Here is a 23745-nt window from a genome sequence, read left to right as displayed (position 1 = left end):
GCCATAGTGTATCGTTGTCCTCGACTAGCCACTTCTGTCATTGCCAACCGAGCTCAAACTTTGTTGACATTTGCAACATTTATGCCTTTTATCTTCAAGACTCTTCCGGTACCAATTACTTTCTTGAAATTTTTTGCCATCCTTAGAGGCTGATTTGCTGGTCATTTTTTCATCATTTAGCTTTCAAACAGCAAGATTTCAAGATGTCACTCTACAGAATTGCTCTGCAACCCTGCAAACAAAAGTAAATAACATGTTACCACTAAAGTATCTAACTATGAATACCTACATAATTATCTGCAGTTTCCCTCGTAGCATTTATCTTATTCAGATCTGATGTCTACATCCAGGGCTGAATGATTGAGGTTGTTGGCTACTTATTTCTAGATTCTTGACCAAATTCACCGGACACTAAGAACTATAGTTCTTTATACTCAAAAAAATCCAAATTTTTGCAGTGCCTCTCTCATGGCCGGGACTAACTCTGTAGAATCTTCTTCTATAGCTCTCTGCTCACAGTAGCAGCATAATCAACTCCAATAAGGGGGGGGGGGGGGGAGCCAAATTTAGGCCCACAAGGAATTGACTCTTAAGTGGAAATCCTAATACGTATCTCTGGATTGTGGAGCTACATAGATGTAAAGATTTCTACCTAAATGAAGCCCTTATCGCTCAAAGAGATGAGCAATACAAAATGTTGATTAGTCCGGTGCCATCTAGGTGCTGCATATAGATACTTGATGGGTTAGAGTAGGACGATGTTGCCCAATATCACTGAAGTTCCTATGAGAACGACCATTATTTGCCTCACTTTTGGAATCAACTGAGTGTAGTTTTCTCACTTTCTGGATTGAGAATGCTAAAGCTTGCACTTTATTGTAACACACTTCTATTTATGCATTTTGAGAAGTAAGCATACCTGCATTGGTTAATTGCCAGAAGATGAAACAAGAGGATGTTGCCTGAGAGGGATCCTTGTATGAATTCTGCAATCACGAAAAGGCTGAGACTGTAAAACCTTGAATGGCCTGCTTGGAAATTAGCCCATCAATGCAAGAAAACTGCAGCCTTAAAGTCGATGTGACTGAATCTGGGAGCTTCGTGCAAACTGGAGTTCCCATTTGGATAGTGTGGACTCTTCTATTAAGTTGTCACCCGCATTTGTTGTACATTCTTCATTAAACATGTAGTCATTGTATTCCATTCAAACAATCCCTTGCATACTTAAAAGTCTTCTTCCAGTCTCCATCATTTCCACCACTATCATTGTCAATACCATTTCCAGGTGTGCATCTAGCCCACTTGGTGTGCATATGGTAGCACTAGATTGATTGAAATATGTAGTTGCAGCTGGAACACGCATGAATCTGTTATAAAGTGGAATTTCCCACGAAGTTCTAATTGCCTTACCATTTCTGACTACTGCTTAAATGCTATATAAAGAGCTTAAGATCAAGGCTGTGCCAGTGTGTATTCAGGTAGGAGTGTATTGGAACATATTAACCCAGAAGCATCATGAATGGGCCTCAACTTTTTCTCTTTTTCAATCTTTTGGTTATCCCATTTCTTGGAGAAACTGCTGCAGCTGAACCAGAACGCAATGGAGTTTATATTGTATACATGGGAGCCACCCGTTCGCCAAATGGTGCCCCAAGAAATGATCATGCTCAGCTCCTGAGGTCTTTGATGAACAGGTCATTATACTGTTTATTGTCAATATTGTATATGCAAGTCTTATTTAACTATATAAAATGTTGGGCTTGTGCAAGCATTTCACTGGAAATGTTTACTTACAGGAAGAAGAATGCTGTCTTACATACATACAGTCATGGTTTCTTGGGGTTTGCTGCTCGTTTATCAGATAAAGAAGCAAAATTAATAGCCAAAAGACCTGGTGTAGTGTCTGTTTTTCCTGACCCTGTCTTGCAACTTCACACGACCCATTCTTGGGATTTCTTGAAGTATCTCGATTCCACTCCGAAAGTCCCCACTGACTCGTCGTCGAGTGGAGAAGACACTATAATTGGTTTCTTGGATACAGGTGAAACTAACCATTTCAAGACTTCTACTGTTGTCAAAAGCTGTTGCTACTGTAATAAAATAATTATAACAGAAGGAACGCAACTGCAGTTTGGAGAGAGCATTACATTTTTATGCATGCTCTGAACATTTTTTTGTGAGTTCTTTTTGTTCGTTCAAACTATCAATAACATCACTTCGGAGTTTAAAGTTTGATAACATCTCAGGAATTTGGCCTGAATCTGAGAGTTTCAATGATGAGGGAATCGGTGCAATCCCATCACGTTGGAAAGGAACATGCATGGAAGGCGAAAATTTCACATCCTCCAGTTGCAACCGGTAAAGAATTTACAAATATAAACAATTTTTCTTCTAAGACACACCTCCAGAATCAGGAAATCTTGAACCCCTCCTGATTCAACATAACCAATATTGAACAAAAACAATTCCCAACAGGAAAATAATTGGAGCAAGATATTATGACGATCCTGAACTTGGGATCCCCGGCACTCCCAGGGATAATGTTGGCCATGGCAGTCATGTTGCATCCACAGCAGCTGGGCGCCCGGTTTCTGGGGCATCATATTACGGCCTAGCTAAAGGGACTGCAAAGGGGGGTTCCCCAGGTTCAAGAATAGCCATGTATCGTGTTTGTCCCAGTAATTTCTGCATCGGATCAGCCATACTGAAAGGATTTGATGATGCAATTGCAGATGGGGTTGATGTGCTATCCGTGTCTCTAGGTTTTTCACCTTCCGAGCTATTTTCCGATAATCCCATTATCATTGGGGCATTTCATGCAACCGAAAAGGGCATCATTGTGGTATGCTCTGCTGGTAATAGTGGTCCTTCTTCTGCAACAGTTGATAATGCTGCACCTTGGATTCTAACTGTCGCTGCCACCACCATTGACCGTGATTTTCAGTCAGATGTCGTCTTAGGAGGAAACAAAGTGATTAAGGTAATCAATCAAGTTTTCAGGAATTTGTTAGTTTCTCAGTCATTACATATTCAGGACTGATCTTTGGCTTACCCCTCAGAAATCACAGTTGATAATCTAATGAATGTAAGCATTTTCATGTGGGATCTCAGGGTGGAGCCATCAATTTCTCAGATCTCAATAAATCTCCAGTTTATCCCTTAATAGATGGACTTTCAGCAAAATCAGAATCCAGCCAACAGGGTGATGACGACGCAAGGTACAATATGAACAAGAACTCCTATGTCTTGAACTGAGTTAGTAACATCAGATTTTCTGAAAATAGCTAGACTTGTTGGTTTAGGAATTGCAACCCAGGTTCATTAGATGGTGATAAAGTAAAAGAAAAGATTGTCCTGTGTGAAAACAAGGTTCGACCTTTTGGAACAACAATTAAGTATGAGACGTTGAAGGACCAAGGTGCTATTGGGATGGTATTGATTGATGATGACTTGCGGCAATTGGAAACAACATATACAGATTTTCCAGTCACTGCTGTCATTGAAGAGGATGGAGCTGAAATACTATCTTATATCAACTCAAGCAGGTAATTCATTCATCAAGTCAACAAAAGAGAAGGCATAAATAATGTATCTGTTGCTAAACTGCATCTTTTGGCGCTTCTGAAGCAACCCAGTCGCAACCATTCTACCTACTGTCGTTATACCAAATTACAAGCCAGCTCCAGTTGTAGCCCTCTTCTCTTCAAGAGGCCCTGTATTTGGCGTTGGGAACCTTATCAAAGTAAATATTTTTCTCTTCCGTTGTGTAGATAGACGGTTTACTGATCTAAGGGCATAGGCAAGAAGAGACTAAAGTTATCTTTGTTTTACTGTCTAGCCGGATATAACAGCACCAGGACAAAACATTCTTGCAGCGTGGTCTCCAAACAGCGATGAACTAACCCTTCCAGGCAGAGAACCAGCGCTGTATGGCATAATCTCAGGCACATCCATGTCCTGCCCCCATGTTTCTGGGCTAGCTGCAGCAGTCAAGTCTCAGCACCCCACATGGAGCCCTGCTGCTATTAGATCAGCCATCATGACAACAGGTACTGTACCATATAAACAAACTCTTTGGTACATTTTAAGAACAAATCAAGAGCATACAACAAATTGAAATGTTCATACAAATCGAGCTATGTTTCAAAGGCGTCCTAATAACAGAATTTATTTTTATCTCATTTCCAGCAATCCAGAGGAACAATTCAGATGCCCCTATCATTACAGAAACGGGATCGATAGCCACGCCTTATGACATTGGAGCAGGTGAAATAAGTCTAACAGGTCCACTTCAGCCGGGGCTCATCTATGAGACTGAAACAATGGATTACATCCAATTTCTCTGCAACATCGGCTACAACACAAGCGACATTAAAATGATTGCATCGGATCTTCCTGTTAACTTTTCTTGCCCTGTTGAGTCAAGCTTAGATTTAATCTCCAACATGAACTATCCTTCAATAGCCATTTCCTTATTACAAGAAAACGACATCAAGACAGTGAACAGAACTGTGACTAATGTTGGTGAAGATGAATCAATCTACACTGCCATTGTTGAGGCCCCTGAAGGTGTGGATGTTCAAGTGGTACCAAACACACTGAAGTTCACAAGGGATAACAAGAAACTAACTTTTCAAGTGACTTTCCAACAGACTACAAAATCTCAAGAGGACTTGTTTGGATCGATTACTTGGTCCAACGAGAAATACAAAGTTCGGAGTCCGTTTGTTGTGAGTAATATTGGACAAGATAGTCGATAAAATAATCGTCTGACTACCTCTTTAAGGTACCGAAAGGTTGTGATATGAAAATAAAGGAATCACATAATGTAAGCTTATTATATCATTGTTAATCTGTTAAAACAGAGATGCTAATCTCCCCTTGCGCACAGTATTCTGTCCGTTGATTTTCATTTTTATGGTGCATTTTTGGCTTTAATTGGGATAGTTTTGGAAGCTGTAGTTGGAAAATCGAGGCCACCATCTAAGATTAGAAGAAATAGGAGACATTAGCAAAGTAAAAGAAAAAGATTGTGCGATTTAAATTTGAGGGTAAAATGCATAAAACACTTATCATTTGAACTAATAAACAACAAAGAAAAACAATTTTCTTGTCATCAAACTATGGAAAGTAAAATGGTTTTAGATGCAATAAATGCAAAATTAAAGCATGAATGAGAATAATTATTATTGGATGTAACTCATAAATTGCAATTTTGTGAAGTGCACTTGCAATAAATTTCGGGTATACATTGCTTCTTTTTTCTGTATTCCCAGCAAATCAATTTACTTTAAGGAGCATGCAAAGATTAAGAAGGCAAGGGTTATGTTATGTGCATACTGAGAAATTCCCGCCAGTCAGGTGCCAGTTAATATAACGAATCAATCATTCAGGCTGGCAAGATATGTATTTGCCATGATTACCTAAAGAATGTGAAGCGGATCACATATGAAGAGGAGAACAATACGAAGTCCTGACAATGATGATCTGAACCAGATTTTGCATGAAAAGCAGTTCAGGTAAACCTATACCCGAAGCTAGATACTCTGAACCACAAAGTTTTTTAACTAAGCCAATGCGACGGGTACAAACCTCAGATTACATTTGATAGAAATAGTCGAACATAGTACTTCATATGCCACCATAGAACTTGATAAAACAGAAAATTTAATTATTTTTGTAGCTGTTCTACTCAAAAGCCCATTGGTTCTCTCTTCGGACTTCCTCTTCCTCTTCAGGAGTGAAGTCATTCTTGATGTTGAATGTCTTTCGAATCTCCTCTGGAGTTTTTCCTTTGATCATGTCAGCAACAGTCTGGCAAGTCAGATCCAGAAGACCCTTGATATTCAGGTAGTTAGCAGCCTGGAAAGAAATAGTGCAAACCATAGTAAACATCCAAGTTGCAATGGAGAGGGAAGTTAACATGTAAGCACATTCATGTGATTCAACCATAGTGTCAAAAGCTTGGCCGTCAGTTTAGATCCCTGCTTGCAAATGAGAATTCCCTGCTCCCTACATCTTTAATCAGATAACAGGTATTTAAAACAATAAGACAGGACAAACTCAATGCCGCATATGTAACAACCATGAACTTAATAGCTCAAGCACAACCTTGCCTCCTTACATAATAAGTATCAAGTATCAACAAGCTCTATTTCTAACTTCCCTTTTCATTAAAGTTGACGAAATGTAGATTTTCCAGTTTACAATAAGAAAAATACAGTAACCCGTTGAAGTCCTTAAAACACATCAGCTATATGCACAATTATTTAAGAGAAAAATAGTGAACAAGATACAAGTTTATTTATTACATAAATAACAAGTAACACCACCACTCTTAGAGAGTAGCATATCTGATAGCAAGAGAAAAGTTTACACTTCCATTAGAAATAAAACTGTACCACCAGGTTGCTAGTGCCACAAAGTTTAAAGAAATAATTTAGCAAATCCAGATTCGGGATGTTGTACCAATAAACTGAAAAATACATAAATAAAGCATGTAAATTAAGATTAATGAATCTTTGGGTCTGTGTAGGTGTGTTGTAAGTGCCCTAACTGCTCCAAAAAAATTGCATGAATCAGTGGTGGCTAGTACCTTGCTCGAAGTGTCCATTCATATAAATCATATCACATATTTCAGTGCCCTAATCCTCCTAAAAAGTTGCACAGATCCGCTATGGCCAGTCTCATGCCTGATGTACCATCAGCAGGTTGGAACCAAAGTATGAAAATGTGTGCTGTAAACTATTAAATAAGTATACAAAGAAATCAGCTGCTCCCCGGTCTTGGAATAAAAAGGGAAGTGAAATAATTTGAACATGTGGAATCAGCATTCAGCCTTTGTGTGAAGGCAACCAAACACATATGAAAGGCAATGAGAACACAAATGTCCCTGAATCAAATAGCCTGTCATAATGATGTCTAAATCAACAATAGACCAATGATTATTTTCACATGTTAGAAGGCGCAAATTGTATAGATAAAAAGCCGGAAGGAAGCTGTTTACAGAAAACACAAAAACTGCAACACTATGACATAGGATTAAATTGAAAACAGATCATTCATAACAGCAGAACAGATACATACAGGCAACCGTCATGGCAATTTTAACAGTAACGGGTGTAAAAATAAATAAAGAAATGCAGCAAAGACAAATATAGTAGCATCAGATAAAAACCTAAAGCATATTGCGTTAAAATAGCGCCAATCATGCTTCCAAATAACTGAATTAACCATAATAAAGTCGACATCTAAAAATATACCAAAATGAGGTCGAAGAGCGTCGCTTGATCAACTTTGACGAAATCGGCGTCGAACGCCTTCAGGTCGTCATCTGTGACGGATGCGGAGGCAAGCTTATCGTCAGCCTTGGCGGCGGAAGCGGAGGCGGCTGCGTCAACGTGGCGTTTGCAGTACTCGATGACCTTGGAGAGGATTTTGCCGGTGACGTTGGGGAGGGGGATAACGTTGTCAGCGCAATCGTCCTCGATCATGTGCTTGATCGTCTGAGACTCGATAGCCACCGCCTCCTCCACCTCGAACACTTCTCCATCGGAGCTCCGCAAGGTTATCTTTTTGGAGGCGTTTTCCGCAGCGGACGACGACATCGTAGTGATTCGTAAAGCGTATTGACTCTGGTGAGGATGCGGGATTGAGGTAGATATTGGTAATCTCCACAGACTTTCTAGGGATTTCACAAAGGAATGGCCCTTTCCTTTTCTATTTAATTTCTTTTTTGGAAAAAGAGAGATCTGATCAGGCCGGTACCAGTGCCACATATTAAAAAATATAAAAACATACTATTAGAAAGAAGGAATATTATTAATAAGAACCAAAATATAAAAAGTCAATATTATTTAGCGATAAAAGAATATAAGAAAATTAATACCTGATGTGCTTATTATTTATTCTACGTGCATTAAATTTAAAACTACATGCAATTAAATAATTACAAATATTATTATATTTATCGTATAATTAATATTATTTTTAAATTCCACGTTAAGTACACGAACACGACTATGTACCTGCATGGTGCTTCAACTATAACTGGGTGCAGTCTTATAAAAACAAGTAGTTTAATGAGATGGAGTGGGTAGTCTGCTCCAATTCTTGAATTATTTCTATAATTGTTAAGATCATTACAAACAACTGGTGCCTGTTGCAGCGTATTAAACACATTAATCTGAACATAAGTATCTGAATACTGTACGATATAATTTGCACAATCAGCAGCATCAGCTTCGGGTGAGCGAGACCATTGGGAGGATGTAAATCATGATCTTCAGAAGAGTTGGGGTGTTTTGGCCAGAAGAGTCTTCATGATTCCATTCTTTGCGATGGTGGAGGACTAGTTCTTGTCTTGTGACAACCTGTAGATAGAAATTTTATGACGGATATCATAGACTCGAGAATGTGAACGCTAGCAGAATATGGATCAAGAATTAGGTTTATTTAACGCAAGCAGCATATGTGGGAATAGGAGTGGTACCGCGAATTTCCACTTCCCTCCATTCTTGGACGAGCGCGCAGCAACAACACATAACATGTGACAAGAAATCATCAAACATGCCACCCTGCATGAATTTAGGACTATCTCATGAACTTGTATATGCCAAATTCAAGAATTGCAGTTTCTGAAGTTCATCGCTAGACAATTATGTGGGTAAAATATACACACTACATACATACATCAAGTATGCAGTCAAATAATAGTTGTAAATATTGGTTTGATTTTGTCTTGGTATTTCAGGTATTTTATCCTTGTCCTAAAATTTCCATTTCTCGTTCAATGTCCATCTAGACAAATTAGTAAGAAGTCCAAGCATGAGGTACCTTGATGTCAAGTCTCCTACGAAGCTTTCTTCTTATACAACATGTGTAGCAACAGCATGCAAGTATCAACGTATAGGCCATTATATCGTTACAGGCCTGTGCTGAAGCTGTCATATATATGAACACTATAATTACTTTTCCGTTTATGAAATTACAGTTACAGCAAGAATGCAATATAAACATAAAATATGCACAAATATGCTCACAGATTTCCTTGCCAGTCGCGGCTGATGCGATCTTTGAAATTGTATCGCAGGGACAAAGAAAAGTTTTCATGCCTGTCATCACAAAATATTTCAGAAATGATCTCATACAAACAGAAAAATATGCCATGCATGCTTGATTGTCAAGAACAAATGGACCTGCATCTCCATGGATATCAAAAACAAAACAATCACAATCTAATATTTGAAACGTATTCTATATAATCAAGGATTCACACTGCAGATATGTGATCTAAGGATTAGAAATGATATTATTCTACTTCACAAGTGTGACTATGCAGAATGTACTCTTCCAGTTGCTGGTAAATAAACAGAACCAGACAAATAAATATTTTCCAAAAATTACATGATCAGAAGAAGATAGAGCAGAATGCTGTATATTACACCTTGAACTCACATTATCTTGATGCCTATTCAAACTGGTAAGAATGTTTCTGCGAAAAGAAAACATACACAAATAAGGTTCAGAACAACACCCGAGTAGATCTGAATGCCATTCCTCTTTCCATATAATTTCCTTCATCGATGCCACATTATGGCCTGAGGATATTGTCGTTTCTCTGCATGCAGAATATAGCCACACCAAGAAACTAGGTAAACATGAATCTGAAGAATCTGAATAAGAAACACCAAGACAATTGGCTCTGGCAGGAGATAAGAAACAATAAGTTTTCATGATAGAGGAGAAAGAGATGAACCTTGGGCTTGTTGAACTGTCATATTTTTTAGCATTATTCTCACCGGAAAAAGGTTCCTTGTCTGTCTTTGACTTCACGGGACTTTTGCTAGGTGAACCATTTTCAAGAACAGAATTTGCTGCATTTTCAGTAACTTCAATAAGTCGTTCGATTACTTCACATTGACCCACATCCATATGAGCTTGTGAATTTTGAAGCTCTAACTTGAGCTTTTCGTGTTCCTTTTCTAGCGCCTTGTCAAAAGGCAAATTTGGGTAAGAACAAGAAATGCTTTTCTTCAAGATTGCTGTGTCATTTTCAGAAATCGCAGCTTGCACTTGTCTGTAATCATCATCCAACGTGTATTCACGCTGATCCCTCTGAATTTCTTCGATCCTCTCCTGGTTGTTAACACACATCGATATACAAAGTGTTAATGAAACAGCATCCCCATCCCTCACCCCTTTTACTTAGTTGGTTTAATAATTAAAAAAAGAAACAGTGGAAAGTCATCCTAAAAATATCCTTTGCGCCGAAATCAAGATTGCAATTATAGGGGTCTTACTGAATATTCCACAAAAACACAAAGCAAAAAAACATAATAAACTAAGACATATCAAGAATCACTATCAACGTTAATGGCCCCATTTACTTTTGGACTTTAACAAAGAGGAATTTAGAATCCCATCACCATCTTCACAATCCCAAATTTAAACAAACAATTCTACACTAATATAAAATTGTAATTACCTTAACCCTTGCATTATCAATAAGCGCAATAAGAGGAATAATCCTCAAGTACCGATCAATCTCTTCTTGAGCCCTCCGAAACTGATAAACAATGTTCCAACCCATAGCCATCAAATACAAATAGCTCCGTTCCTGACAACTATTTACGAGAAGATAAGCCCTCCTCAGCGCATCCTCCAGCTGCTCCAGTGGCTCCCTCGTTTCAGGGTACTTTCTCATCTCCGAAATCTTGAGCTGCTCCAGCAAATTGCCTATCATCTTCACGTGCTGCGCGAATTGCCGGCAGTTCTGCTTGTGCATTCTGGCTGTGCTCGCTGCTTTTACTATTAACCCTATCAATGAAACTGCGTTCAGCCCAGTTAACTGCACGACGTTTGCGATCTCCCCAAACTGCTCCCATGCTGCCATCTTGATCGCAACAGCAGTCGACTGAGAAATTCAACTCAAGAAAAAAAGGGCCTCAGGAATTTGCTGGGATTGAGGAGAAAATGGTGAAGGAGAGGAGAAAAAGATTAACGCCCATCTCCTTTGTTTTTTTACTGAATTTTCAACAAAACCATGAGAACCCAGCTGGTGAAAGGGAAAGGAGCATTGATTTCTGGAAATCTGGCTTTAGGAGAAAGTGCTTTTCTGGAAATTCTTGTGGGTAAAATGACCACACTATACTTGCTGTTTTCATTTGAGTTCATTATAAATGTTTAGCCGTGAAAATTTTTATCACTTAACTAAATTAATTATATAATAAATATAATATATATGTATAGAATTGTAGTCTATGTATAATTTAAAATAAGTAATTAGAATATAAAATTATTATATTATAATTAATTTAATTTAATTTAAATAAAAAAAATTCTTACATTATGCAAAATATACTAAAAATATTACATTATTAAAATTCGATTCGTATTTGATCAAATTAAAACTCATTTGTACGCAATTAAATTAACAACCAAGCTGAATGAAAACATAATTTTTAAAATTCAGTAATAATTCAAATAAATTTAAATGTTAATGTATTTAGCTCGACTCAAATCATTTTACGATGTTAAGTACAAAAACGTTCAACTATAATCAACAATCTACATATTTCGCTACAATGTTTTGATCAACTTCAAATCATGTACACTTGTCAGTTTGTTGATGGATTATTACTTCTTTCACTTAATCCGACTTTCTAGTAAAAAATATGTGAATATTTTTTACTAAATTAATATCTAACATTACGTACTATTTCAGAATAGACACAAATGCTAACGTATTTATATCTTATACAATGTTCAAATACAACATAACAAATAGAGACGCGTACTATTTTTGACAAATGAGCGAATTGAATTTTTTATTCTCATTCATGTTGTATTCTTTATTCAAATTTACATATATATATACGTCACGTGCATAAACAAGACGTGTCTTATTAAGTTTGGATTAATAACTAACATAACAGAGGCAATAAGAATAACCATATCAACAGTGAGGAGAGTTCCAAGTTATTTTCTCAAACAAAGAAAAAAACTATTTTAAACACTTTTTTGCCCTTGTCTTTCTATAAACGAAAGTAAAATTTGAAAAAATAAAAATAAAAATATATGTATACCCAAAGACATGGTGTTGATTGGGTGGGTGTGGATGTGGATTATCCATGACAAGTGTTGGTTGATGAGACCAAGGCATCAAACAAAATGGCCTTGGATCCCTCCCTTCTCTTTCATGTTCTCCCCACTACATGCGTTGATTTCCTTTGGAGCAGTGGTCCATATATATCCATATGAATTTCAGTAAAGTCTACTATAGCAGTTGAAGTTTGAGGTGTAACATGATTTAATGTTATATTTATATCTAATACAACTTTTGTATTATTGATTATTATCATATTATATTTTGTATAATTATAAAATTTGAATTGTTTATAATTTTTTTTATTTATTAATATTTTAAAAAATACAATTCTCCCCTACCTCGACACATGCCACTAACTAGTAGGAAATTGAAGTAGAAAATATAACATACTTAATGAATGTAGTGCTGGAGTACTTAAATTATATATATTTATGGCAATTTCACTTTAAAAGTTAAAATATGTGTTTTGAAAATATTATTTATACTGCTATCTAAATTTAGTGGGTTCATAATTTGATTAATCGATCAAATCTAATAAAAATAAAAAATTCAATATATCAAAAAATGAAAATTTAAATTAAGTTGGATATAGTTTTACCAAATAAACATCTCTACCGTAACCCCATGTACACAGTAATCCACCGGCCACGCCCACACCCGTTCTATTCCCGAATAAATTTTGACACGAATGAGCACTTTATCGCCGCCGAAGACGGCGGAGGAAATATTCTCCGGCGTGAGCCTCGAGAAGAATATTGAGTGGGGAAGGAAAAAGAGACATGGAGAGAAGAATTTGTGCAACTTTCCAGCTATTGTGCGGAGCTCATGATTTATCCAAGCAGGGAGCTCGGCTCCAATTATCACTAACTACAATCATTATCCCACTAACTACACAACTAATTAATTGCGACTTTAATACTTCTCTTTACTTTTACCCATCAAAAAGCGTTGGTTTGTTGCACGCTACGACGGCTGAAGGCGTGATCCTTATCATCCATGAATCTTCTTTTTTGATTTTATGATTTATTGTAGCAGAATATGCACTCAATTATTCATTATTAAACCAATAATTTGTTACCAGCCCTTATCAATTACCCTTGGAAACATAGATATTATTTATTACGTGATTCAAAACATATACACAACAAAGCAAAGGATTGAGATAAGTAGTTTAATGTTCCATTGTTTTAACATATGTGGAGTTGATTTCTCTCATTGAATATGTCGTACTCAAATTCTATTATGTGTAAAATTTTCTTGATTTAGTAGCAACTACGAATTATGAGCAGTGATTAATTTGGTAGTGTGAAGTCCCATTACTTTAATACGTGTGGAGTTGATTTTTCTAACAAAAAGTTCGGTGTTTGAATCCCATTGTACACAAAATTTTCTTAGTTTAGTGGCAGCTATGAACTGTGAGCTAAAATTAATTTAAGCTTAGTGAAAAAGAAAATCTTGAATCTAGTGAACTTGAGACGTCTTGGGGGAAAAATAATAAAAGAAAGATTTTAAAATGAATAAATATTTAATGAAACTAAAGAAATAATAAAAGTATTATTAAGATAGAAATAACTTACATTTAAATTATTAAATTCACAACTTTTTATTTTTATTATCTCAATTTTGTATTCTTTAATGAAATTAGCTTTTTTTATTTATATAATTATGATTAATTAAATAAATTTAGATTATGCGACGATACTCCAGAAAAGAAATAAGTAAAAGAATAATTAAACAAGATCCAGAACCAGAAAACTGACTATAAAATTAGGCCTCGAAGGTTGGCCTTTGTCATCATCGTCTTCATGGCGTCGTTGAGTAGCAAAACACATGGCAACAACCTGCGGAACGCAGTGGTTGCGCTTCTAGCTCCTCTTCCTTCCATTTTCTTCTATCTTTCCTTCCTCCGCCATTACTCCACTGTAGAACCGGATTCTCTTTCTCCTCTCTGGGCTTGGTGCTATAGCCACCCTCTTCTGTTAGCCAACATCCTCTTCTTCCTCAATGTCAACCTTCTTTTCTGGCTTGTGGGTCTCCTCCAATCCAGCCACTGGGTTTGTATCTCGCTGTGATTCTCATTCTAGAAACTGCATTTTCTTGTTATTGGTTTTTCCTGTGTGTGATTGTATATGGGTTTGTTCCAGATGATAGATTTGTATTGGACGGTGATACCCGTGCTGCTGGTTCATTATTTTGCAACTCACCCATTAGCAGAATACAACGCTTGGAGATCAAGGCTTGTGATATTTTTGACGTGGGTTTGGAGCGTTAGGCTGACTCACAGTTACTTCCGCCGAGAAAAATGGCAGTTTGGTGCCCGAGAAGACTGGAGATTCAGCGATATGCGCCTACAGTATGGCAAAAACTGGTGGTGGGCTTCACTCTTTGCCGTCTACCTTTCTCAGCAGGTAATTGCATTATTCCATATGGTTCTTCCTTTCTCTGCAATTTAGTGGCGTTGACTTTGGATTTGATCATTGTGACGCACCTGTTTGATGAATTTACGGAATGACATATACTCTGGTAATGCTAATCGTTATGTTACTTGTGCTGCTGCAGGTTTTCCTGATGGGAATATGCTTGCCTCTCTACGCTGTCCACTCAAAAGACAGGCAATTGAACATCTGGGATTTAGTTGCTGCACTAGTCTGCTTGACTGGTGTTACTATTGCATATTTCGCTGACACACAGCTCCACAATTTTGTTAGTAGAAACGAAAAGCTGAAACAGCTCGGCCAAGCATTAGTGCCGAATCTTGATGAAGGCTTATGGCACTACTCACGACATCCTAACTATTTTGGTGAGCAGTTATGGTGGTGGGGATTGGTGATCTTTGCTTGGAACTTGGAACACGGTTGGATGTTTATCGGTGCATTGGTTAACAGCTTGTGCTTAGCCTATGTCACTATTCTTGTGGAGGAACGGATGTTGAAACAGCAGTACAGGGCTGAAGCATACAAGAACTACCAGAAAACAACATCTGTGTGGGTACCTTGGTTCAAGACATCCTTGGCTGGAAAAGAGAAGGAAACATGAGCAATATTTGGCATCTGTAAGTGTGATTGGTAAACTCATGTTCATAATTACTCACTTGCTTTTCATGGTTGTTTAATGTTGTGTTGTTATTCTGGAAATGGAATTGAAAGATGCTGTCAGTGAGATGCATTGTGTAAAAAGTTGATATTTGAGAGGAGTCCAATATCAGCAGAACAACTTTTGTTTAAGTGAAGCTATTGATGTATTGCTTGCTGATCTAATGGATAAGAAGCACGTTGCTCTTACTGTATAATGAAAATTGTAATATTTTTTCAGATATATTGCAATAAGTAATGCTATTTCATCGCCCCTTACTTGATTTTGTGATCCCATCGCTGAAGATTAATTCTAGAGCTTAGAATCGAAAACTTAGAACATGAAAACGTTAACGTTCTTGATTCTTTAATCTTGCATTAATCCAACATTCATATTAACATTTTGCATTTGTATGTTACACAAACACAGTAGGAAAGCTGCTAAATCAAGTAAACATCACCTGCTCAAACCTTCGTAAAGATGAAAACTGCATTGATTGCATTAACATCACAAAAGCAGTTGAGGCAATTGCATTACATCACAAGAATTAAGAAAATGACAAGAGCGGGGGATTATGTAAGGATTAACACAAAACACTCTTAACCATTGCACATTAGTGTTGCCTGAATAAATTGTGGAGTCGATTCAGTTGTTAGATGAAGCTGTTGACATATTTTTGAATGATTTGATGGACAAGAATCTTGTATGCTTGCTCGGTGGGATGGTAGCTATCCCAGAATATGTACTTAGAATCATCCGGACATGTCCCGCTGTATTTGTTACACAGTATGACAACTTCAATGTTTCCCGTGCCACAGCAACCTCTGTCATTAACCTCAAACCCTGTAATCGTTGAAGAAAAGAACATCATTCATTAGTACTAACAACCACGAAAAACCAATGTATAAATACATGTACAACAAAATAAAGGGAAAACAAGACAAGATTGAGATGGCTTACCATAATTTTGAGGATGTTGGATGAGATCAAGAAGAGGGTTGTAAATATCAATGTAAACAACTCTGGACTGAGGCAAACTTTGGTTGAGTGACTCAAGTGTGGACGAGAGCTTGGCATTAACCAATTGTGCTGCCTGGTTGTACTCCTCCGAACACACCCTCAACGAGCCACCTGCCAGCGTTCTTTGAGCCGGCAAACATCCAATTGGTGGAATGCCAAAAACAGCTATTCTTCTTGCCCCAAGCTGGTATAGTTCCTGCAAGCCATGATATGTAATTCTTGCTCATCCAAAGTACAATAAACAAAGCATGGTTGTAACTTGTTTTTGTTGCTGAATCTTGTGTACTAACTTATGCAGCATTTGTAGGAATTTGAAGTAATCAAGGCATAGTTACAACCTCTCTCTCGGGAACTCAATGTCAGTCTGCATGCAGTGTATATATATATATATATACATTACCTGTATAAAACTGGAAGCTGAGGAAACAACAAGATCAGCATACGAAGAAATATCGTACTGCGCCCGACGAATGCCAATGGTGAAGTAAGTATTTGCAAGATCATCACTGCCTGCCACCACCAGATGCAAGCTGTTGCTCACTATGTTGTTTGCACGTTCTTCACCAACTGCCCCTTTCAGCTTCCCCATGTACTCTTTGAAATGCTTCAATTGATCAGACAATGATATGACCGACTGAAAACAACAACATGTGCACACACAAATGTCAATAAAAATTAACTTATATTCAACTCTTTTAACCAAATGACTCACTTACAATTACTTGTGATTAGTATATATTTTAAAAAAAATGATCAATTACAAAATTATTTTATAATTGATTTGATTCAATCGAACCTAATTAGAATAAGAGCTTTCCTATGAATTCTTACCACTATTTGAGATGTTTGAGGGTCGTATCCACATCCTCCGGAAGCAAAGCTTACACCGGTTGGGAGATCTTGAGCCTTCAAATTGGGATCAAGATACGCCGGTATGAAATTTGTTATTCCTAATTCTTCCGCTGCAGTTGGATCGTGAAAAAACCAGATGCATTAACATTAATTGTTAATCCTTACGTAAAGGTGATAATATTATTAATTGGGTTAATTACACGTACACTCCCTCTAAAAACGTGAAATTATATTTTTTTCAAAAAAAAATTTAATATTACACTTACATCCCTTTTGAAAATTCTTTGTTTACACATAATCCCTTTCAGTTAGGGTTTGAATGAAAAATGCTAATATTAGCAAAATAAGTTGTATGAATTTTAATTTTTTCCTTTATTTAATATTTTTATATATATATTTTTGTATTTATAAAGAGATAAATATAAATTCTATATATAATGATGTTAACGTCATTATATCTTTTTCCTTATAAGTATAAAGTTATTATATGGGTTATTAAATAAGGGGTAAAATAAAAATTTATGCGATTATTTTGCTAACCTTAGCGGTTTTTCTTTTGGAGTTTTTTAATATACTGATCTGTGAAATCCCTATCTAGACATAAACGATTTTTTATAAAAACAAAAAAGAAAAAGAAATTTGAACACTCGTTGCTTTGAGACAAAATTGAAATGTTAAAATTAAATTATCATATTTGTAATAAAAGTAGACGAAAAAAAACTACCCCATGTAAGTGGCTACAAATATGCAATGACATGTAGCAAAACATTTGCGACCCTCATAAATTTCAATCATCAGCATAATTATTCCACACATGTGCATTTACGCATATCGTTTGGTGAAAATACTTAAGAATCCAATTACTGGCGTAATTAATATTCACATATTTTCACCCCCGAGTGTGTATGTGTGTGAATGTACCTATGAGATCCGGCGGTGTCTTGCCATTGCTGTACCTCCCCGTGGGGACTCCGCCTTGAAAGTCCTTGCCGTAAGGCGGAAAATTGCACTTCAACAGCGTCTTGACGACATTGTTATTGCCCTGATCGACGATGGAGTCTCCATACGCAAAAACTCCCGGAATCGTCACACCCGGCGGCAGCTTTATAGCCCCATCGCAGCAACTGATGCACAGCAGAGCAAGAACACAGCAAAGCCATGAATAAGAAACCCGCTTCATATTCAGAATTGTTGCGTTTTGGTAGTAGCAGAGAAGTAACTAAGTGTTGGGAAATTACATGTTTTGCAGACGTGAGATTTATACTAAAACATAAATAGAAACTGGAAGTAATTAAATATAGCAGTAGTAATTGTTTATGTGTATGTATACGTGTAGGAGAAGCAGTGTGTGTGTGTGTGTTTTCTTGGTGTTCACTAGTATGCGAGGTAGGTGTGTATAATTTATAATAATAATATATACAAGTGAAGGTGACAATTGCCATCAGGCTAGCCATGCATCAAACCTTTCTCAATCTCATATGACCACCATGTGAGATTTTTACTTTTTTGTAATTAATATATACTTTACTCATTTGCCATTTCTGGACAGGTGGGATATATATACATATATACTCTGCGGGTTCTAGTTTGATTAATGATCCATGTAAACTAGTTAATTAGTCTTAAGTTAAGTAGGTAAAAAGTTAATTTCTGGACACCCGGGCCTCCATGATTCACCTTTTCATGCTTAGTTTCGCTGGTGGTTAGTTTGATCCATGTAAAAAATCTTAAGATAAGTCTAATGCACTTCATATGGACAAAAATTACATATGTCAGCTTATTTTATTTAAGAAAACATTTATGTATATATTAAACGATACAGTAAAATCACATTTATTGCATGTATTTAAGAATTTTCGTTACAAGAACGATAATAAAATACCCATGATTCACTAATTTCATGCAATTTCAGGACTTTGGTCACCGAGTTTTTCTAATTTATCGGAAGTCATGCTGATGCGATGATATTAGGGCTTCATAAACATTGAATTGCATTTTACGTCCTGCATGTTAAGGGGTGATATTTTGAGTGCAGTCATTTTCTGTGAATTCATGATAATTCGCGAAGGATAATTAATTTCTCATTTCAAATACTGAAAATACAATTACTTAACTACATTTATTTAATTCCAGTATCTTGAAACAGCAATTTTGGTGGTTGGTGGGGTTGGTTCAGAAGAATGATGTTATGCAAAATGGTGACTCCATATCAAGTTTGGTGGGCTACCTCCATTTTTGGACACTTATCCAATATGGAAAGCTGGGAGGGTCAATTAATTTGTGTAAGATTTATTGTTGTAGGAAAGAATTAAACTAAGTAATGAAGAGCGCGCACACACACATGTGTGTGTATTTCTTGATTATGATTTCTGCTGAATGATTACAGCTTATAATGGAAAAGCAGTTCGGTAAACTACCAGCAAGAATCAGCATTCCTAGTTGTCTTGTTTCGGTTAGTTTCTAATAGTAGTGTACATATAATTTCTTGTAATCCCCGAACATGACAAATGTTGTATCAACATTATTACATGATAATTATAAAAAATGAAATGGATTTAATCAAATTACAACTTGACCCCACAGTTCTTGAGAAAACCCAGGACCCCCCTCAACTGTCTTCTCCTCAACTAATTTAGGGTTAATTAATTAATTGTCCCAAGATTATAAACTACAGAGCGCCTCATTGGCCTCAGCCTTATCTTGCTTATAAATTATGAGTAGAAATATTAGTTAGTATTGTTGAGATGTCACAAATCATGCATTACATATTACCATTATCGATCAAATTGGACCACAGCAAAACTCATTCAGAATCCATCCAAAAGTTTCTTACCCAAACCATATTTTGCCAAATCAAATTAATCGTATAGTAAGTATATTACACTTATGTGATTGATGACTTTCTTTAAACTATATACCAACCACACAATAAGTGTATTACACTTGTTACATAATTAGTCCAATTTGACCAAACTCGATCCATATTAAAATTTTCCTCATTCCAAAACAATAATGGAACCAGGATTAATTAACTCTACTGGGAACAGGTGACAGAGAAAGATATATTGCAATCCTAGCTAACCCTACTGATGAGAACAGGTGATAAAGAAGGATATCTTGCATAATTGAAAGGGCGGCAATCAGTGGACCACGTTCAGCTCTAAATCAAGTTAGCTGTCTGGTGAACCGTTTCCATTAATTGTGTAGAGAATTTATGATTAACTACGAGATTTTCGTCGAGTCCGAGTCCGATTCACGGGCAGTACTGCTTTCAGATGGCTATTACTTCAACCACTTTTCAGCTGTACACTCTCCCATATACGTTGTCTATCTGTACATATCTAATAATGTCACAAAGCAAAATTCTCAAAGTGGCGTTTGGGGTTAAAGACTTAAATTGAGGTACGGCCCCAGAAGTTATATGCAACACAGTTTTGCAAAAGATGAAATTCCAGTCTCAGGAGACCTTTTGTGTACAGCAGCAGGCTCACAAAAATTATAGTATATGTGCTCTGTAATCTACCTACCAAGATTTACCAGAGTTGAAATCTCACTTAACTAGCATTTGGGGGGCTGGACGGCACATTATTATCATATGTAAAGAAATTTTAGATTCCATCCTGTCAAGAAATTCAATCAAACTGATACCAGTAAACTGCGTTATGCCTGAATTCTGGAAGATACTCCCACAGCATTTTCCATTCTCGAGTACCAATCACCGATGCGTGTGTTCTCTACCATGTCTCTACCAGATTTGAGATAACGAATGGGTCTTAGAACACCATAGACGGCAAGGTCAGCCAAGTTGGGTTTGGTTCCACCTGATGAAAGATGGGAAAGGAGAAATAAGCCATCACGCTACATAAATGTTTAAAACTTTTAATCTATATGAGCATAATATGTGTACTCAGAAGAGGAGTAAAACCTAGAAAATCTCGACCCTTGAGTGCATCTACCCATGTTTCTGCAGCTTCATATAAAGCTGCACGTTCATCAGTGATGTTATATTTTTTCTTCAATTTCTTGGAAACAAAATACATTGCAGCAGCTCCAGCATATTTTGCTGTTATTCTCTCAGTGAAGCTGAAGTTACCTGCATTTGTCCAAAGCTAGAGATTACTGGAAAAGCAGAGGCTGAACATTGTAGTCTGAAAAGTTCACAGCAAAACAGTTTGGAGCAGCCAATACAGCGGCTGTGTGCAACATTTTTAAGAGAAATGACGCATGCTATTTTCACTCTCTAAGGCAGCAAGTGCTCCCCCATGTGATCTACCAACTCAAAAAGCATTTTACTATTCAAAGTCCAAAGTAACATGTAAAAGTCAGCTAAAACAACATGCATACTGAGGATGGTAAGGTAGCAAACAAACAGTAGCATCAAGGATATGGAAATAAGCTTGACAGTAGACACCTCAAAGAGAGAGAAAACAATCAGATCTCCGAGCAATAAATAAACAGTTAGGGGAAAGTACTTTTCTAGGATAAATAACAGAAGATCTACTCAAATAACTGGTTACACTAAATAAAATTAATTTAACAAGAAAATGAAGAAAGAAAATAAAGAACATGCATTACTTGATTTTGCGAAATAATCAACAATTTAATAATCTAAAACTAAAACAATCAGACATGTATCTTGCAATAATGTGCACTTGCAGTACTTCCAGATTCAATCACTAATATCAGCAGCTCTGTTACTGGTACTAAAAAATCTCACCATGACTTGTGATGTATTCAAATGACTCGAGGGCTTCAGTAGTACTCCGGTATATATTCGGTGACAATATGTGCACCAAGTGGTTGTCCACCCATCTGCAATGAAGTGCAATTAACAACAAACTCATCAGAGATATGTGCTAAAACTGGTGCATTTAAAGTAAAAGCCAATGTGCAACTGAACGACTAAGGAAATATCATACTGTTCTCGCAAAATTCATCATCACAACATAGAGTGATAGCGAAGAGTAGATAACTCAAAAAAGGCAGCATGGTAAGTAAGAATGTGAGGAAATATGAGCCACTAACACATACCCACGCCACTTCTTCTCTTCATCTCCCCCGACAGAATCAGTTGATGAATCAGGAGAAATCTTGTTGGTTAATTTATCTATTATATCTGAATAGAAAAGGCATGAAGAGAGTCAGGAAATATTCCTTTGGTCAACCTATACAGCTAATGGAGAAAAGATGTAAAGATAGTTAAAAAGTTGATTCTAAAACCCCCAAAAGGGAAGCATTCTGCTTACACCACCGTATATCTAAATAGGGTACCCTTTATTACCTTTTCAGTTTACTAGAAACATCAGATTTTGTCAATACTACATATTGAATACCTGATGAATCAACCATCTGCTGGCCATCAACCATTAATATAGGCACTTTCTTGTAATCAGACCACTTGATTTCCTTTTTGCTGATAGGGTTTACCTCCACAACTTTGTATGGTATATCATAGTAGTCCAGAAATGCTGTAAAAGAAAGACTCATAAATACAAGAGTTCACTGCTAGAAATTTCGTTACGATCAACAGTTCAAAACCGACAGTACAACTAAGAAAAACAAATCATTAGGCGATTGAATTAGTTAGGATCAGCAAAGCTCACTAAACTACTACATCACTACATAATAATATATTTCATTATAAAATATTCAAAACTTGTGCCGATTGTTTTTGCCCATTTCCATCCAACATCAAACTTAGGTGAATTGGTCCAAAGAGGTAAACATGGATGAATACCCACTTGACTCACGCCCTATTTTCATAATGTTGTGCAATAGATTCCACATAGCATCAAGCATTAGCAATTTACCTATATGTTAAACAAGTGATACTGCATATCGGGCTTCCAAATACCTATATAACTTAACAGTTTTATCATATGCTAAATATCACACCAGTATCCGCTAATAAAACTGAAGATGGAATCTCCAAACAAATTCCATTTTTCTTTTTTTTTTTCCTCCTCCGGATCCAGAATGCAACTCCAATCACAAGGATATAAAAAGAGAGGGAATAAAGTCATCATAATTGCTGAAGGAGAGAAAGGAAAAGTGCTACCTTTGACCTTGTTGCAGAAAGGGCAAGCTTCGTACTGATAAAGAACCACGTCTTTCGGCCGGAATTTAGATTGCACGGGCTCTTTGGCGTGGACCTCTTCCACAAGCGTGGTGGCTGCAACCGAGAACAACATCGTCCCAGCAACAGCACGCGCGGATGCACGAGCCGATTGATCAGCGGCGATCCTGTTGTACTGAAACCAATGAGATCTCGGCGACGTGTTGTTGGTGCTACTCGTGCCAAAAAGTGCCGCCAGGACGAGGCGGTGGTGTTGATGGGCATAGTTTCCCGAAGCTGAAGGAGCGACAGCAACGCCTTCAACGGCGCGGCAAATGGCGGCGAATCCGTTAACCCTCCTCATATCCAGAACGATCTGAGGATTTTTGTGGAGAATCTAGAAAGTAGAAATGGTTAGCTCGCAGTTAATTGTTTGGTGGTTTATACGAGGGTTTTAGAAGCTGTCCACGTGAGCGAGAAAGTTCCGCGCGCGCCGCTGAATAGAGCGCGAGAGTCGACTTGGCTCGAGCCGATGAAGTAAGGCTCGGCTTTTCCCTTGCTAGCCCAAGCCCACAAGGCTTTGGGATCAAGAGTCCATACAGCCAGGTCAATTGGGCTAGGCCTATGGGTTCCTGCT

At 37.1% G+C, this 23745-nt stretch overlaps 6 protein-coding genes across 7 annotated transcripts; 2 read left to right on the top strand and 4 right to left on the bottom strand.

The window, feature by feature from the left end:
• Window positions 1–1412: 1412 nt before the first annotated feature.
• Window positions 1413–4885, top strand: LOC105159360 (CO(2)-response secreted protease). 2 transcript variants are annotated; one of them, XM_088878389.1, is made up of 10 exons: window positions 1413–1694; window positions 1797–2041; window positions 2247–2358; window positions 2476–2645; window positions 2733–2980; window positions 3112–3218; window positions 3303–3545; window positions 3628–3742; window positions 3839–4049; window positions 4189–4885. In XM_088878389.1, the coding sequence occupies exons 1-10, from the start codon at window positions 1516–1518 to the stop codon at window positions 4758–4760; spliced, it is 2202 nt and encodes a 733-aa protein (XP_088734515.1). In that variant the 5' UTR covers window positions 1413–1515; the 3' UTR covers window positions 4761–4885. The 2 variants fall into 2 exon arrangements, with proteins under 2 accessions (XP_088734515.1, XP_011074701.1); XM_011076399.2 differs by having other exon boundaries at window positions 2476–2980.
• Window positions 4886–5471: 586 nt separating this feature from the next.
• Window positions 5472–7764, bottom strand: LOC105159586 (SKP1-like protein 1A). Its single transcript, XM_088878673.1, has 2 exons — window positions 7263–7764; window positions 5472–5862 (listed from the first exon to the last, which is right to left on the bottom strand). The coding sequence occupies exons 1-2, from the start codon at window positions 7605–7607 to the stop codon at window positions 5689–5691; spliced, it is 519 nt and encodes a 172-aa protein (XP_088734799.1). The 5' UTR covers window positions 7608–7764; the 3' UTR covers window positions 5472–5688.
• Window positions 7765–8077: 313 nt separating this feature from the next.
• Window positions 8078–11166, bottom strand: LOC105159359 (protein MID1-COMPLEMENTING ACTIVITY 1). The gene is made up of 7 exons (XM_011076398.3): window positions 10487–11166; window positions 9758–10137; window positions 9513–9619; window positions 9042–9113; window positions 8836–8942; window positions 8492–8576; window positions 8078–8372 (listed from the first exon to the last, which is right to left on the bottom strand). The coding sequence occupies exons 1-7, from the start codon at window positions 10892–10894 to the stop codon at window positions 8320–8322; spliced, it is 1212 nt and encodes a 403-aa protein (XP_011074700.1). The 5' UTR covers window positions 10895–11166; the 3' UTR covers window positions 8078–8319.
• Window positions 11167–13853: 2687 nt separating this feature from the next.
• LOC105159358 (3-oxo-5-alpha-steroid 4-dehydrogenase (DUF1295)) lies at window positions 13854–15444 on the top strand. Its single transcript, XM_011076397.3, has 3 exons — window positions 13854–14163; window positions 14254–14517; window positions 14669–15444. The coding sequence occupies exons 1-3, from the start codon at window positions 13915–13917 to the stop codon at window positions 15143–15145; spliced, it is 990 nt and encodes a 329-aa protein (XP_011074699.1). The 5' UTR covers window positions 13854–13914; the 3' UTR covers window positions 15146–15444.
• A 212-nt stretch (window positions 15445–15656) lies between these two features.
• LOC105159357 (GDSL esterase/lipase EXL3) lies at window positions 15657–18397 on the bottom strand. The gene is made up of 5 exons (XM_011076396.3): window positions 17975–18397; window positions 17033–17163; window positions 16602–16835; window positions 16142–16397; window positions 15657–16024 (listed from the first exon to the last, which is right to left on the bottom strand). Exons 1-5 carry the CDS (start codon window positions 18231–18233, stop codon window positions 15834–15836), a joined length of 1071 nt encoding a protein of 356 aa, XP_011074698.1. The 5' UTR covers window positions 18234–18397; the 3' UTR covers window positions 15657–15833.
• Window positions 18398–20470: 2073 nt separating this feature from the next.
• On the bottom strand, window positions 20471–23551 carry LOC105159356 (uncharacterized). Its single transcript, XM_011076395.3, has 6 exons — window positions 23112–23551; window positions 22387–22521; window positions 22085–22169; window positions 21771–21865; window positions 20979–21146; window positions 20471–20874 (listed from the first exon to the last, which is right to left on the bottom strand). The coding sequence occupies exons 1-6, from the start codon at window positions 23470–23472 to the stop codon at window positions 20714–20716; spliced, it is 1005 nt and encodes a 334-aa protein (XP_011074697.1). The 5' UTR covers window positions 23473–23551; the 3' UTR covers window positions 20471–20713.
• Between the last annotated feature and the right edge of the window lie 194 nt (window positions 23552–23745).

The sequence above is a fragment of the Sesamum indicum genome, linkage group LG3, assembly GCF_026168435.1.
Source record: "Sesamum indicum cultivar Baizhima isolate 11 linkage group LG3, ASM2616843v1, whole genome shotgun sequence".
NCBI classification, from domain to species: Eukaryota; Viridiplantae; Streptophyta; class Magnoliopsida; order Lamiales; family Pedaliaceae; genus Sesamum; species Sesamum indicum.
Note: the sequence above shows the minus strand (reverse complement) of the source record. Positions and strands in the feature narration are given on the sequence as shown.

Coding starts and splice junctions, on each gene's coding strand:
- LOC105159360 (XM_011076399.2), top strand. CDS start 1,516: ATGAATGGGCCTCAACTTTTTCTCTTTTTCAATCTTTTGGTTATCCCA. Junction 2,042..2,246: donor AATTGGTTTCTTGGATACAG/GTGAAACTAACC, acceptor ATAACATCTCAG/GAATTTGGCCTGAATCTGAG. Junction 2,981..3,111: donor GAGGAAACAAAGTGATTAAG/GTAATCAATCAA, acceptor GTGGGATCTCAG/GGTGGAGCCATCAATTTCTC.
- LOC105159586 (XM_088878673.1), bottom strand. CDS start 7,607: ATGTCGTCGTCCGCTGCGGAAAACGCCTCCAAAAAGATAACCTTGCGG. Junction 5,863..7,262: donor CGCTCTTCGACCTCATTTTG/GTATATTTTTAG, acceptor ATTTCTTTCCAG/GCTGCTAACTACCTGAATAT.
- LOC105159359 (XM_011076398.3), bottom strand. CDS start 10,894: ATGGCAGCATGGGAGCAGTTTGGGGAGATCGCAAACGTCGTGCAGTTA. Junction 9,620..9,757: donor GACAGTTCAACAAGCCCAAG/GTTCATCTCTTT, acceptor TTCTGCATGCAG/AGAAACGACAATATCCTCAG. Junction 8,943..9,041: donor CGCGACTGGCAAGGAAATCT/GTGAGCATATTT, acceptor TATATATGACAG/CTTCAGCACAGGCCTGTAAC.
- LOC105159358 (XM_011076397.3), top strand. CDS start 13,915: ATGGCGTCGTTGAGTAGCAAAACACATGGCAACAACCTGCGGAACGCA. Junction 14,164..14,253: donor TCCTCCAATCCAGCCACTGG/GTTTGTATCTCG, acceptor GGTTTGTTCCAG/ATGATAGATTTGTATTGGAC. Junction 14,518..14,668: donor CCGTCTACCTTTCTCAGCAG/GTAATTGCATTA, acceptor GTGCTGCTGCAG/GTTTTCCTGATGGGAATATG.
- LOC105159357 (XM_011076396.3), bottom strand. CDS start 18,233: ATGAAGCGGGTTTCTTATTCATGGCTTTGCTGTGTTCTTGCTCTGCTG. Junction 17,164..17,974: donor GACACCGCCGGATCTCATAG/GTACATTCACAC, acceptor ATCCAACTGCAG/CGGAAGAATTAGGAATAACA. Junction 16,398..16,601: donor CAGCTTCCAGTTTTATACAG/GTAATGTATATA, acceptor CATGGCTTGCAG/GAACTATACCAGCTTGGGGC.
- LOC105159356 (XM_011076395.3), bottom strand. CDS start 23,472: ATGAGGAGGGTTAACGGATTCGCCGCCATTTGCCGCGCCGTTGAAGGC. Junction 22,522..23,111: donor TTTCTGCAACAAGGTCAAAG/GTAGCACTTTTC, acceptor TTTCTTTTACAG/CATTTCTGGACTACTATGAT. Junction 21,147..21,770: donor TGAATACATCACAAGTCATG/GTGAGATTTTTT, acceptor GGACAAATGCAG/GTAACTTCAGCTTCACTGAG.